The sequence below is a fragment of the Mesoplodon mirus genome (genome assembly GCF_964341445.2).
Source record: "Mesoplodon mirus genome assembly, chromosome: 6".
In the NCBI taxonomy this organism is placed as follows: domain Eukaryota; kingdom Metazoa; phylum Chordata; class Mammalia; order Artiodactyla; family Ziphiidae; genus Mesoplodon; species Mesoplodon mirus.
The window spans coordinates 98344340-98358078 of NC_138982.1; the positions used below are offsets into that span (position 1 = coordinate 98344340).

The 13739-nt window shown below is 36.4% G+C and overlaps 1 protein-coding gene across 7 annotated transcripts in view; it reads left to right on the top strand.

Annotated features, from left to right (window-relative positions):
- Positions 1-13739, top strand: part of SENP7 (SUMO specific peptidase 7) — a gene marked incomplete at its 3' end in the record, with an annotated part of 175799 nt that overhangs the window by 2291 nt on the left and 159769 nt on the right. For all 7 annotated transcript variants that reach the window (XM_082624935.1, XM_082624929.1, XM_082624930.1 and 4 more), the window contains exon 2: positions 10253-10305. In XM_082624935.1, coding sequence (XP_082481061.1) covers positions 10253-10305 — 53 coding nt within the window. The remainder of the gene's footprint in view (positions 1-10252; positions 10306-13739) is intronic.

A 13739-nucleotide genomic window follows, 5' to 3' on the forward strand; every position in this document is an offset into this window, starting at 1 on the left:
AAATTCCTCTTCATAAGCAAACAGTACTACCATTTGTGTGTGTGTGTATTCTAGAGATATTCTTTGCCGTTGAAAGTATACGTATGTATTATATATATACATATATACACACATATGTATGTATGTATATGCCTCCAATAGATCGGTGTTTGTTTTAATATACTTTTTTCTCCCCTAAAACCTTCATGTGAAATTGACACATAAGGAATATGCACAGTGTTTATCTGGTGTCATTTGTATGCTTCCTCACACAGAACTTTAGGGGTAATCATACCTCAGTTTAACATGCATAGCCTTTTTTCAATAAATGCATTTCTCCTTGGCTTAGTACATTGTTTTGGGGGTAAGGGCAAGATATTAGCCTTGTCCTTCAGCAAATCCCATCCTCTTTACCTGGTTACACTTAGATTTATTTATTTATTTATTACAGTTAATTTGGTGCAAGTAGTTGCGGGAAGTAAAATTTGAGAGTAAAATTGTTAATTCTTAAAAGACGTTGATATTTATGTGAGCTATCCCTCTGGAGAGGATTTCTTTTTTTGCTGACTTCCCTTTTGGAGCTGTCCTTTCTGAAAAGTAATTGTTAACATATAGTAAAAACCATTCTCAGATCTAATATTAACTAGCTGTTCTCCAGTATTCATCTGGTTTTAAGAGATGAATATTAATTTTTAAGAATGATTCTTTTCTTAATAGTGTATATTAAAAAATAGTGTATATTTAATTTTCTCACATAGATTCTCAGAAATAGAACAATCAGTTGGCTTAAAGGGATTCTGAATTCTGTGTGACATTTGTGTGCATGCAGTTGCCATTTCATTAGGAGGGTTGCTAACTGGAACCTGAATGACTGGAAGTGACATTTATCATCGTGAGAATTTCATAAGTACCCAAAGGTAAAATTTTGATTAATAAAACAGGAAGAATTCTAAGTTAGAGGTATAAGGAAGGCGGACAGCAGTAGAGAGAGAAAACAAGACATGAAGTTTCAAGTTTCCTCTGTGAGACTGCACTAGGTTTTCCTAAACTTTCTCCTGAACAAGGAAGAACTATGAAGGGTTATATAGTGTATTGCTCAAAACTCTTTTAGTTGCAAGTAGCAGAAACCCAATTCCAGCTGGTTTAAGCAAAACAAAAAAACAAGCATTTGTGGACTCATATAACTGACAACTGTAAGAGTTGGATGGCTTCTGGCATGGCTGTATCTGTTTTAGGCACTGGTTCTCAAGGTATGGTCTGGGAACCTCTGGGTTCCCTGAGTCCCTTTTGGGTCTGTGAGCTTACACCGTTTTTCATAATTTTAAGACATTGTTTGCCTTTCCCTCTTAATCTTCTGCCTGTGTACAGGACAGTTTTCCAGAGGCTACATGACATGTATCACAGCAAATTGAATGCAGAAGCATATAGAGGAAATCATCTGTCTTTTATTAAGTCAGATATTAAAGAGAGTTGCAAAAAGTAAAATAATGCCATTCTTCTCAATGTTTTGAAACTAAAGTTATTTAAAAAATAGTTACATTAACGTGCATTGTGTTTATTGTTTTTAAATGAGTTAATAAAGAAAAATTCTGTAAGTAGAAGAACCACAAAAAGTCTGATTACCCTACTTTTCTGGAATGTGTCCATGAATCAAGAATCAAGCATAAAACACCTCTAAGCATGAGAGGAGAAATCACATGGTTTGTATGCTAAAGTTCACTCATGAGAAGCTTCTGAAGGCTTTCTTCCTATTATATTGAATCTATGTGTTTAAGTTATTTATTACCCCAATAAAGATGAATATCTTATTTCCAGGTTTCCAGCATATCAAAGCAATGAATTAGATGAGGACACAGATAAAAAATTATTGGTACCAGAGACAGGTCTGGTGACAGTTGAATGAAATAATAAAGTGCATGGGTCATTCAAGGGAGAATGACCATTAGAAATGTTTAATAACAACAAAAGTATAACAGATATATTAGAGTCATAGATCACAACTTCCAAATGAAGTTTTGAATTAAAACAGGAAAGTTGAAGTAAATTTCAAGTTATCAACTGTTCAGGCAACAACGTTGGAGATCTGTGTTCATTCTCATTTGCAGTTAAGGATAGATAAGTTTTTTTAGTACTTAGGTACTAAACAGCGTGCTAAGAATTTTACAGACGTTATAATTCTTTCAAAAACCTTCTGAGGTGGTCATTATTATTTCTGATATACAGATGAGGAACCTGGAACTTAGGGAGGGTAAGCAACTGTTATCAATACAAGAAGCAGAGCCAGGATTCAAAATCTGGTCTTTCTGATTACAAAACATATAATTTTAATCTTTTTTACTGTCATAGGATGTTAGTGAACCTTACTTGGAAAAAAGGTTTCAGGGACAAATAAATGGGACAACTGTAGTTATAAGAAAATGTTATTTACTGCAGGATTTTTCGGAGCTTTTGCTATGCTACTATACATTCTGCCTCTCCAAGAGATTGACTGAGCACGCAGTGTTTTTCAAACTTGCTTGATTTTGAAACTCTTCCCTCCTCCCCCAGTTTCAGCGTGAGGATCTAGTGTCCCATGATGATACACCTTTCTTTTTTCAGTAGGTCCAGGTGATGGCTGCATATTATGCAGTGTATGATGAACCATAATTGAAGTTCAAAACCAGAATCTACAATTAATCATGGTGAAACTACTTTATTTGCAGTGATGTTAGCTGAAGCCATTGGAATGGATAGAATTACCCACAGAAAGAGTATGGAGTGAGAAAAATCTTGAATCACATATATTTAATTTCAAAGTAAGGAGGAAGAGACACTGGTGAGCAGTTAGGCAGCTTAGAAGGAGTATGATAGGTTTGGGAAGCAAGGGAGAGTGAATGCAATGTAAATCAGAGAGTTAAAGCAGTATGAGGATGCTGGATTTGGCAATTAGTAGGTCACTTTTTTTTTTCCTCATTTTAGTAGAGCAGCAGGGACAAAAGCCAGATTTCAAGCGGCTAAATGAATGAGTGGTGGTGAGGAAATAGAAGATGAGATGTGAAGGAAAGATTTTGGAACAAGCTTGAGTATGAAATTAAGTAGAAAGGATTATTTAAAAAAGACTATAAAAATCAGGTTTGTATGGCATGGGAAAGGGTTCAGTGGAGAGAGAACGATATCAGGTAGGAGATAATTGATAGGGTGAAGTCTTAGAAGAAATGGGGGAGGATTGACTCAGGGCAGTTTGTTAAATAAGACTTGTGTAAAGGTGGGAAGATGGATAAAGATATAGATAAATTTTGAGAAGTTAAGGATATTGCAGTCATGGCTTCTAAGTGAAATAGGCAAGATCATCTTTTGAGAAAGAGGGACTTTCAGGTGGTATTGGGAGCTCAAAACAGAGTAGGAGGTCAATTAGGGATGAATAAAAGAGCTATTAACTAATTTTGAAAAAGTATTTGTTAAAACACCTGTGAGTCTATAGATAGTACCAGTTGTGGTTACTACAATTATATGACTTTCTTTAGCAGTGCTAAACAGTCTAGGAGCAAGAATTTGGGGGGAATAAAAATTTAGTTTTACTTAGGGTTAAAGGGTATTATACGATGTGGGGGTAAAAAATGGGATCAGTGCGAGTGAGGAAATGGAAGGGTTAAAGGACAGTATGTTGTCGAATGAGAGGTTCACATTTGTGAGCTTGAGAAGTGTAACCCTATTAAATCCATTTGTGAATGCATGTTGTTGAAATGGGAATGTGATATGAAGAAGTTTGTTGGACTAGAGTAAATTAAGATGAGTCCATTGTATTGAGTGATTTGATTTATGAAAGTTTTAGAGCTTTGGTATGATGGTAGGTTTTAATGATAGAGAGGAAAACTATGAATCAAGTATCAGAATATTCTAGGAATGTTGGAGAGGGTCTTGGGTCAGTACATGGCAATTACAATATGGGTGAGCTAATAATACATACAAGTTATGGGAATTTTAAAGGAGGAATTATTGCAATAAGGATGTATATTAATTGGAAGTGGTGGCGGGGGGAGGAGGTTGTTAATCCCTTCCCCTGTGTTTATAAGTGGGAGAAGAATCTTCTTGAGAGAGTCTTAAAAAAATAGTGTAGTAAATAAAAAGATGTATAATGTATAATTTATGTAATAAAAAGGATTCAGTTAAACTAAGGTGGAGGAAATGTTCAAGGAGAAGATTCAGAATTTAAGGAAATTGTATTGACTTTGGAAAGGAATTTGGTGGGCCGGGGAAGAGCTAGAGAAGAGTGTAGATGAAAACTATACCTCAATAAAAAGAAAAACAAAACAGAGAATATTAAAAAGACATGTACTCAAGGGTCAAGTTAAAAAAGAAAAGAATGCAGTGGAAAGGGTAGAGTGGCATTACCTAAGAGATGAGAGAATAGCAAGGTAATAAGCTGTAGGAATTGAAATCTAGGGTGGTGAATGTGATTCCCAGGCCTGGTGATAGAAGGCAGAGGATTGGAAAGTAGATTAGAGGGGGGATATGGTGACACAGGGAGTGGGGTATGTATAGGACTGAGTAGCTCTAAAGATTCAGACTGGAACTTTGCTGTAATGGTGCTGTCTCAAACCTGCCTCTCAGATGTATTACTCTAATGTGAGTCTTCAATAATTTAGGAGGCTGGCTAATGTGAGCTGCTTCATCACATGTACCTATATTGATAACTCATGTCTTGGCTGCACTTAGCGTTGCACTGTCCTTCCACGCATTTCTCCCTGTCTAAAACTTATTATCTAAAACTTACTTCAAAGCCCAGTTCAACTGTGCCTTTTCAAGAACTATCTCCTAATTAACTCAAACTTAAAAAATATTCCTATTTTTGAATTTCCATGGGTGTTTGCACCTCTTATGTGATGTTTACCAGATTCCATCATATATTGTAGCTTGCTGAATTGTTTAATCTCTGCTGTTATACTGTTAACTCTGTGACAGGGACTGTCTTATTCATTTCCTATCCCCATAGCATCCAGCATGCCTAGAGTGTTCTGGTTAAGAATTCCACCTCTGGAATCAGACCAATGATGGATTAACATGGTGACCTTGGGCAAGTTATTTGAATTTTTCAAACCTAAATTCTTCATCTATAAAACGGAGATAATGCCATTACTTTTGAACTCACAAGACTTTTGTAAGATTAAATAAAATAATTTGTGTAAAGTACTTAGCATAGTGCCTGGCAATGGTAATTACTGTTGTTTAAAATAAATGTTTATGTAATATATGAATGAATGGTTCCGCAAGCTCCTTGAGAAAAGTCACGCTTTCTGATTATTTGACATATATATATAATGGGAATAATTAGAGCGATTTTTCTGTATGCTAATATAAATACATTAAGGTTTCTTAAAGAGGGGTATTTTAGTATAAAATATTGTAATAATAATAGTTATCATTTATTTTGTAGTATTTGCCGATATACTCTAAATACTTTAGTATAGACGATCTCCCTTTATTTTGAAATATAGTTGACTTATTGTGTTAGTTTCAGGTGTACAGCAAAGTGATTCAGCTGTATATATGTTTTTCAGATTATTTTCCATTATAGGTATTACAAGATATTGAATATTGTTCCCTGTTTTATACAGTAAATCCTTGTTGCTTATCTATTTTATGTATAGTAGTTTGTATCTGTTAACCCCATACTTGTAATTTATCATTCCGCCCACTCTCTTTCCCCTTTGGTAACCATAAGTTTTTGTCTATGTCTGTGAGTCTGTTTCTGTTTTGTATTTAGATTCATTTGTATTAATTTTTACATTCCACATACAAGTGATATCATATATTTATCTTTTTCTGACTTATTTCACTTAATATGATATTCTCTGGGTCCATTCATGTTGCTGCAAATGGCAATATTTCATTCTTTTTATGGCTGAGTAATATTCCATTATATGTATATATAATGTGTGTGTGTATATGTACACACACCACATCTTCTTTATCCAGTCATCTGTTGATATACACTTAGGTTGCTTCCATGTCTTGGCTATTATAAATAGTGCTGCTTTGAACATTGGGGTGCATGTATATTTTTGAATTAGAGTTTTCGTCTTTTCTGGATATATGCCCAGGAGTGGGATTGCTGAATCACGGTAGCTCTATTTTTTGTTTGTTTGTTTTTTAATTTAATTAATTTATTTTATTATTTTTGGCTGCGTTGGGTCTTTGTTGCTGCGTGCGGGCATTCTCTAGTTGCTGCGAGCGGGGGTTACTCTTCGTTGCAGTGCGTGGGCTTCTCATTGCAGTGGCTTCTCTTGTTACAGAGCATGGGCTCTAGGTGCGTGGGCTTCAGTAGTTGTGGCACGTGGGCTTCAGTAGTTGTGGCTCGCGGGCTCTAGAGCGCAGGTTCAGTAGCTGTGGAGCATGGGCTTAGTTGCTCCATAGCATGTGGGATCTTCCTGGACCAGGGCTCGAACCGTGTTCCTTGCATTGGCAGGTGGATTCTTAACCACTGTGCCACCAGGGAAGCCCCTCTATTTTTTGTTTTTATTTTTTAATTATTTAAAAAATATTTATTTTATTTTATTTATTTATTTTGGCTGTGTTGGGTCTTAGTTGCAGCATGTGGGGTCTTTGTTGTGGTGCTCAGGCTTCTCTTCTCTCTAGTTGTGGTGTGCGGGTTCCAGGGCATGTGGGCTCTGTAATCGTGGCGTGTGGGGTCCAGAGTGCATGGACTCTGTAGTTTGTGACACGTGGGCTCTCTCGTTGAGGCATGCGAGCTCAGTAGATGTGGCCCCGTGACATGTGGGATCTTAATTCCCCAACTAGGGATCGAACCCATGTCCCCTCCATTGGAAGGAGGATTCTTTACCACTGGACCACCAGGGAAGTCCCCATTTTTTGTTTTTAAAGGAACCCACATACTGTTTTCCATGGTGGCGGTACCAACTTACATTCCCACCAACAGTGTAGGAGGATTCCCTTTTCTCCACACCCTCTCCAGCATTTATTATTTGTAGACTTTTCCATGATAGTTATTCTGAGGTGATACCTCATTGTGGTTTTGATTTCCATTTCTCTAATAATTAGCGACATTGAGCATCTTTTCATGTGCCTTTTGGCCATCTGCATGTCTTTGGAGAAATGTCTACTTAGGTCTTCTGCCCATTTTTTGATTGGGTTGTTTTATTTTTCTTTTGTTTTTTTGATATTGAGTTGTATGAGCTGTTTGTATATTTTGGAAATTAAGCTCTTGTCAGTCACATCGTTTGCAAATATTTTCTCCCATTCTGTAGGTTGTCTTTTCATTTTGTTGATGGTTTCCTTTGCTGTGCAAAAGCTTTTAAGTTTGATTAGGTTCCATTTGTTTATTTTTGCTCTTATTTCTTTTGGGAGACTAGACTATGTCACTTTAATCTTGGCAATTGAAAAGCTGGATATTTTCCCCTTTTTAGAGATGAGACACTGAGTTTCAGAGAAGTCACAGCTAGTAAGCCAAGATATAAATTTAGGTTGTTGGACTTTAATATTTTTATTAGAGCACTGTGCTATACCAGACAGTCACAAGCAGCGATGCATCATTTATTAAAATGCTTCAATACCAACCTAGTATCAGATGGAGCAACTTAGTTATAAAACCCCTAAAATTTTGGGAAGAAGTCACAATAGTAGTCACTAAAAGAAATGTACAAACATTCTGCAAAATAGGATAGAAGCGTTTTTAACTCAATGAGTCTGTCTGTGATTTAAGCAACTGATATTCCTTTAAAAAAATACATATATTTTATTAAATTGAAAGTTGACTAGAAAGTGAATTTATATAAGAAAGGTTTTCTTACCATTTATCTAAATGTTATATATTTTTGGTAGTCTGAGAAATGCTACTTTATTGAAAATTATTTAAATCTATCGAAAGCTTAAGTATAGAAGTTAAAATAATTTTTATATCAGTGATTGCTCGAGGAAAGGCATATGGTGAAATTCATGCTATTTTCACGAAATGAGAGAAATTATTTCAGCTATTGATTTCTGGATAAGCTATAGCCCATTCGTTATAACTGTTATTTTAAAGGTTTTTTTAATTTTTAAGTTGAGATATTACATATGACACAGTACAATATCTTTAGTTTGATGATTTTTTATACTTGTATACATACACTTGTATAACTATCACCTAGATCAAGATATGGAACATTTCCAGCATCTCAGAAGGCTAACTTGTATCCCATCCCAGTCAGTCAGTAGTTTTTCCCTGCTTGGTACTCGCACTATCCTAACTAGTATCAACATAGATTTGTTTTACCTGTTCCTGAATTCCACATAAATAGAATCATACATTCTTCTGCATCTGTTTTCTGAATGTAATGTCTGTGAGATGTATCTGTGTTGTACACAGCAGTAATTCATTCTTTTTTATTACTATGTAGTTTTCAATTAACAATAATTGCGCCTCGTATAAACCTCATTGGCTACAATACTGCCACTGTGCAAAGCTTGTAGTTTTCTACTGTATGAAAAGGTTTATCCATGCTCCTGTGATGGACATTTGGATTGTTTTTAGTTTTTGGCTATTAAGAACAAAGATAACTTAGCATTCTTATACATGCCTTTTGGTGGAGACAGGCACTCATTTCTCTTGATTAAATATCTAGAAATGTAATTGTTGGACATTGAGTAGGCAGGTGTCTAACTTTAGTAGATACTGACTGGCAAAGCAGATGTATTTGTTTACACTCCCACCAGCAGTATATGAGACTTCTAGTCTCTTACCAATACTTGGTATTGTCATTCTTTTTAATTTTACCCTTTCCAAGGGCTGTGTAATGGTATTCTCTTACCATTTTAGTTTACACTTCCCTAGTAATAATGAAATTGAGCATATTTTCATATTTATTGGCCATTTGGACATTCTTTTTTTTTTTTTTTTTTTTTTTTGCGGTATGCAGGCCTCTCACTGTTGTGGCCTCTCCCGTTGCGGAGCACAGGCTCCGGACGCGCAGGCTCAACGGCCATGGCTCACGGGCCCAGCCGCTCCGTGGCATGTGGGATCTTCCTGGACCGGGGCACGAACCCGCGTCCCCTGCATCGGCAGGCGGACTCTCAACCACTGCGCCACCAGGGAAGCCCCTGGACATTCTTTTTTATGGAGTACCTATTTAAGGCTTTTTCCCATTTTGAAGATTGGGTTGTCTTGCCTTTGCTTTATAGGAGTTCTTTATGTGTTCTGGTTATGAGTCCTTTGACAGATATATGTATTATACAGTATTATTAACTATAGTCACCATGTACATAGATACATGAATTATAAATAATGTTCCAGTCTGTGGTTTGCCTTCTCACTCAATGATGAGGTTTGGTGAACAGAAGTTTTCAATTTTAATGAAGTTGAGTTTATTAATCCTTTCCTTTATGGATTAGTACTACTTGAGTCTTGTTTGAGAGATCCTTGCCAACCCCAAGGTCATGAAGATATTCCCCTCATTTTTATTCTGGAAGCTTTATTTGTCTTTGACATTTAAATCTATGATCAAGTTAAAAATAATTATGATATAGTGTGATGTTTATTATTTGTTTACCTTGTTTGGTTATCAAATTGTGTCAGCATTACTCATGGAAAAGATCATCCCTTTTGCACTGAATTGCAGTGGTGTGTTTGTCATAAATAGGTGATCACATTTGTGTAGGTCTCTACCATTCATTTTTATTATGAAATTTGTGAGAAATTTCAGTGAATTGTACGTTCCAGGAAGACTTAGGCTGTGTTTAATTTGCTCACTACACTATACCCACTGGCTAGCACAGTGCCAGACACATGATAGACGTTCAGTAATTATTTGCTGACTGAATGAAAGAATCATAAAAGAAAATCCCATAGAAGTCTGAAAAATGTTGGTGAGGAAAGACTTAAGCTGTTCTCTGTTGCATGAATGCTTAGATATGTATCCCTCACCTTCTGTTCTCCTCCCCTGTGGCCCCCCCACCCCCCATTATAAGAATTTATCTGGTCTTATGGTTCAACCAACATAAATCAAATACCTACTGGATACTAGGATTTTTGCCAAGGAATTTCTTATTGAGTTCTTAGAACCAACTTTCTTTTTTTTTTCAGTTGTCATCATATGTATATTGTTTAATTGAGAAATTTTGTGAGAATCTGCTACTCTTTGATTATTTTTGACCTTTAGTCCTTCAGGTTCTGTAAAATGTATCAATGTAAATTGTGAATGTAACAAGAAGTTAATTTGAAACAAAAGATAACTGAAAAGATTTATTCTGTTATGTTATCTCATTTAATGTTAAATGATAATTTTTACTGTCTTTGTAGAAATTGTCACAGAAGGGAAAAGGAAAAAGCCTTCCTCTTTGGAGTTACATAAGGTATGTATTAATTTTGCTCTTAACCTTTGCATTATCTTTAGAGTTAATAATATTGAAAGTATTTTGGTATTTGTCTTTTAAATAAAATTTTAAAGAAAATACTGTAAATCCATAATTAATCAGTGTTTTTTGGGGAATGGTATATCCTAATTAACCAAGGGTTAGCTAGGAAACCCTTTCTGGGACCAGCCTTGTTTAAATCATTGTAAAATTTTCCAGTATACTTTCCAAGTCTTATTTTAGATTTATATAGAACAGAACTCATTTCTTTGATGACTGAATATATTAGAGCACCTGAGATTCATTCATTTATGATACTGTAGATGTTGAAGAGTTGTATTCAAGTCATGTGCTGAAATTTACAGTTTGGAATATGTATGTCCTTTTAAACATACTTTTTTCATTTATTTATTTCTTTTATATAAGCCAAGAGTAGCAAAACAAGTAAAATGAAGTTTCTACCTACATAGGAGGTGTTTAAAAAAATTTAATCTGTGTATTTAGAAAGATAATATTTTTTTCCTATAGAATTTTGTGATTTAAATGCCATAATACCTTGATTTGCATTATAATAATTTATTAGAGACTTTTCTCTGAACCATTCTAATTATACACAGAGGACTTTAATTTGGTGTATTTTTTGGAACAAAGAGGGAGAAGAAGAAATCATAAAGGAGGGCTGTGAGAGGAATCAAGAGTACTTTACAAGACCACACAGAGAGCATGGCTTTGGATACTCTTTTTCTACCTTGGCTTACTTCAGATTTGTGGGGTGTGGTTTCTTCATTTAAAATTCCGGGACTTCCCTGGTGGTGCAGTGGTTAAGAATCCACCTGCCAGTGCAGGGGACACGGGTTCTATCCCTGGTCCGGGAAGATCCCACATGCCGCAGAGCAACTAAGCCTGCGCGCCACAGCTACTGAGCCTACACTCTAGAGCCTGTGCGCCACAACTACTGAAGCCTGTGCTCCTAGAGCCCATGTTCCTCAACAAGAGAAGCCACCACCATGAGAAGCCCACACACCACAGTAAAGAATAGCCCCCACTTGCCGCAACTAGAGAAAGCCCACGCACAGCAATGAAGACCCAACACAGCCAAAAAGAAAAAAAAGAAAAAATTCTGGATTTAGGGAATTCCCAGGCGGTTCAGTGGTTAGGACGCCATGCTTTCACTGCTGTGGGCCCGGGTTCGATCCCTTGTCGGGGAACTAAGATCCCACAAGCCGTGCCATTCAGCCAAAAAAATTCTGGATTTAGCTTAAGTGAGGTAGATGTGGGAGTTAAAAAAGAAATTTTACATTGCTATTATACCCAGTTTTATTATTTATTTATGTATTTGATTTTTAAGAATTTTTATTGGAGTATAGTTGATTTACAAGGTTGTGTTAGTTTTAGGTGTACAGCAAATGAATCAGTTATACATATATCCACTCTTTTTTAGATTCTTTTCCCATATAGGTCATTACAGAGTATGGAGTAGAGTTCCCTGTGCTATACAGGGAACTTATTAGTTATCTATGTTATGTGTAGTAGTGTGTATATGACAATCCCAGTCTCCCAGTTTATCCCTCCCCCCACCCCTTTCTCTTCTAGTAACCATAAGTTTGTTTTCTACATCTGTGACTCTATTTCTGTTTTGTAAATAAGTTCATTTGTACCAGTTTTTAGGTGCCACATATAAGCAATATCATATGATATTTGTCTTTCTCTGTCTGACTTACTTTACTCAGTGTGACAATCTCTAGGTCCATCCGTGTTGCTGCAAATGGCATTGTTTTGTTCTTTTTTATGGCTGAGTAATATTCCACTGTGTATATGTATCATATCTTCTTTATCCATTCCTCTGTCGATGGACACTTAGGTTGCTTCCATGTCCTGGCTATTGTAAATAGAGCTGCAATGAACATTGTGGTACATGACTCTTTCTGAATTATGGTTTTCTCAGGATATATGCCCAGTAGTCGGATTGCTGGGTCACATGGTAGTTCTGTTTTTAGTTTTTTAAGGAAACTTCATACTGTTCTCCATAGTGGCTATATCAATTTACATTCCCACCAACAGTGCAAGAGGGTTCCCATTTTCTCCACACCCTCTCTAGCATTTATTGTTTGTAGATTTTTTTTTTCATAATAAAGTATGAATTTTTAATATTAAGTAAATGCCAACCAGGAAACATCAATACAGGGCATATATATATATGGACTACAGCACACTTAACAAATAATATCTATCTAACCCAAAGGTCACGGTTTATCTAACATCTTGGCCACTAAGGTCATCTTCATTCAGTATTTATTTATTTATTTTTAACATCTTTATTAGAGTATAATTGCTTTACAGTGGTGTATTACTTTCTGCTTTATAACAAAATGAATCAGTTATGCATATACATATATCCCAATATCTCATCCTTCTTGTGTCTCCCTCCCACCCTCCCTCTCCCACCTGTGTAGGTGGGCACAAAGCACCAAGCTGATCTCCTTGTGCTATGTGGCTGCTTCCCACTAGCTATCAGTTTTACATTTGGTAGTGTATATATGTCCATGCCACTCTCTCACTTCATCCCAGCTTACTTCCCCCTCCCCGTGTCCTCAAGTCCATTCTCTACGTCTGCGTCTTTACTCATGTCCTGCCCCTAGGTTCTTTAGAACCATTTTTTTAAAGATTCCATATATATGTGTTAGCATACGGTCTTTGTTTTTCTCTTTCTCACTTACTTAACTCTGTATGACAAACTCTAGGTCCATCTACCTCACTACAAATAACTCAATTTCGTTTCTTTTTATGGCTGAGTAATATTCCATTGTATATATGTGCCACATCTTCTTTATCCATTCATCTGTTGATGGACACTTAGGTTGCTTCCATGTCCTGGCTATTGTAATTAGAGCTGCAGTGAACATTGTGGTACATGACTCTTTTTGAATTATGGTTTTCTCAGGGTATATGCCCAGTAGCAGGATTGCTGGGTCATATGGTAGTTCTATTTTTAGTTTTTTAAGAAACCTCCATACTGTTCTCCTTAGTGGCTGTATCAGTTTACATTCCCACCAACAGTACAAGAGGGTTCCCTTTTCTCCACACCCTCTCCAGCATTTGTTGTTTGTAGATTTTTTGATGATGGCCATTCTGACTGGTGTGAGGTGATAGCTCATTGTAGTTTTGATTTTCATTTCTCTAATAATTAGTAATGTTGAGCATCTTTTCATGTGCTTTTTGGCCATCTGTATGTCTTCTTTGGAAAAATGGGAAAAATGTACATTTAGATCTTCCTCCCATTAAAAAATTATTCTTGGGGCCTCCCTGGTGGCGCAGTGGTTGAGAGTCCGCCTGCCGATGCAGGGGATACGGGTTCGTGCCCCGGTCTGGGAGGATCCCATATGCCGCGGAGCGGCTGGGCCCGTGAGCCATGGCCGCTGGGCCTGCGCATCCGG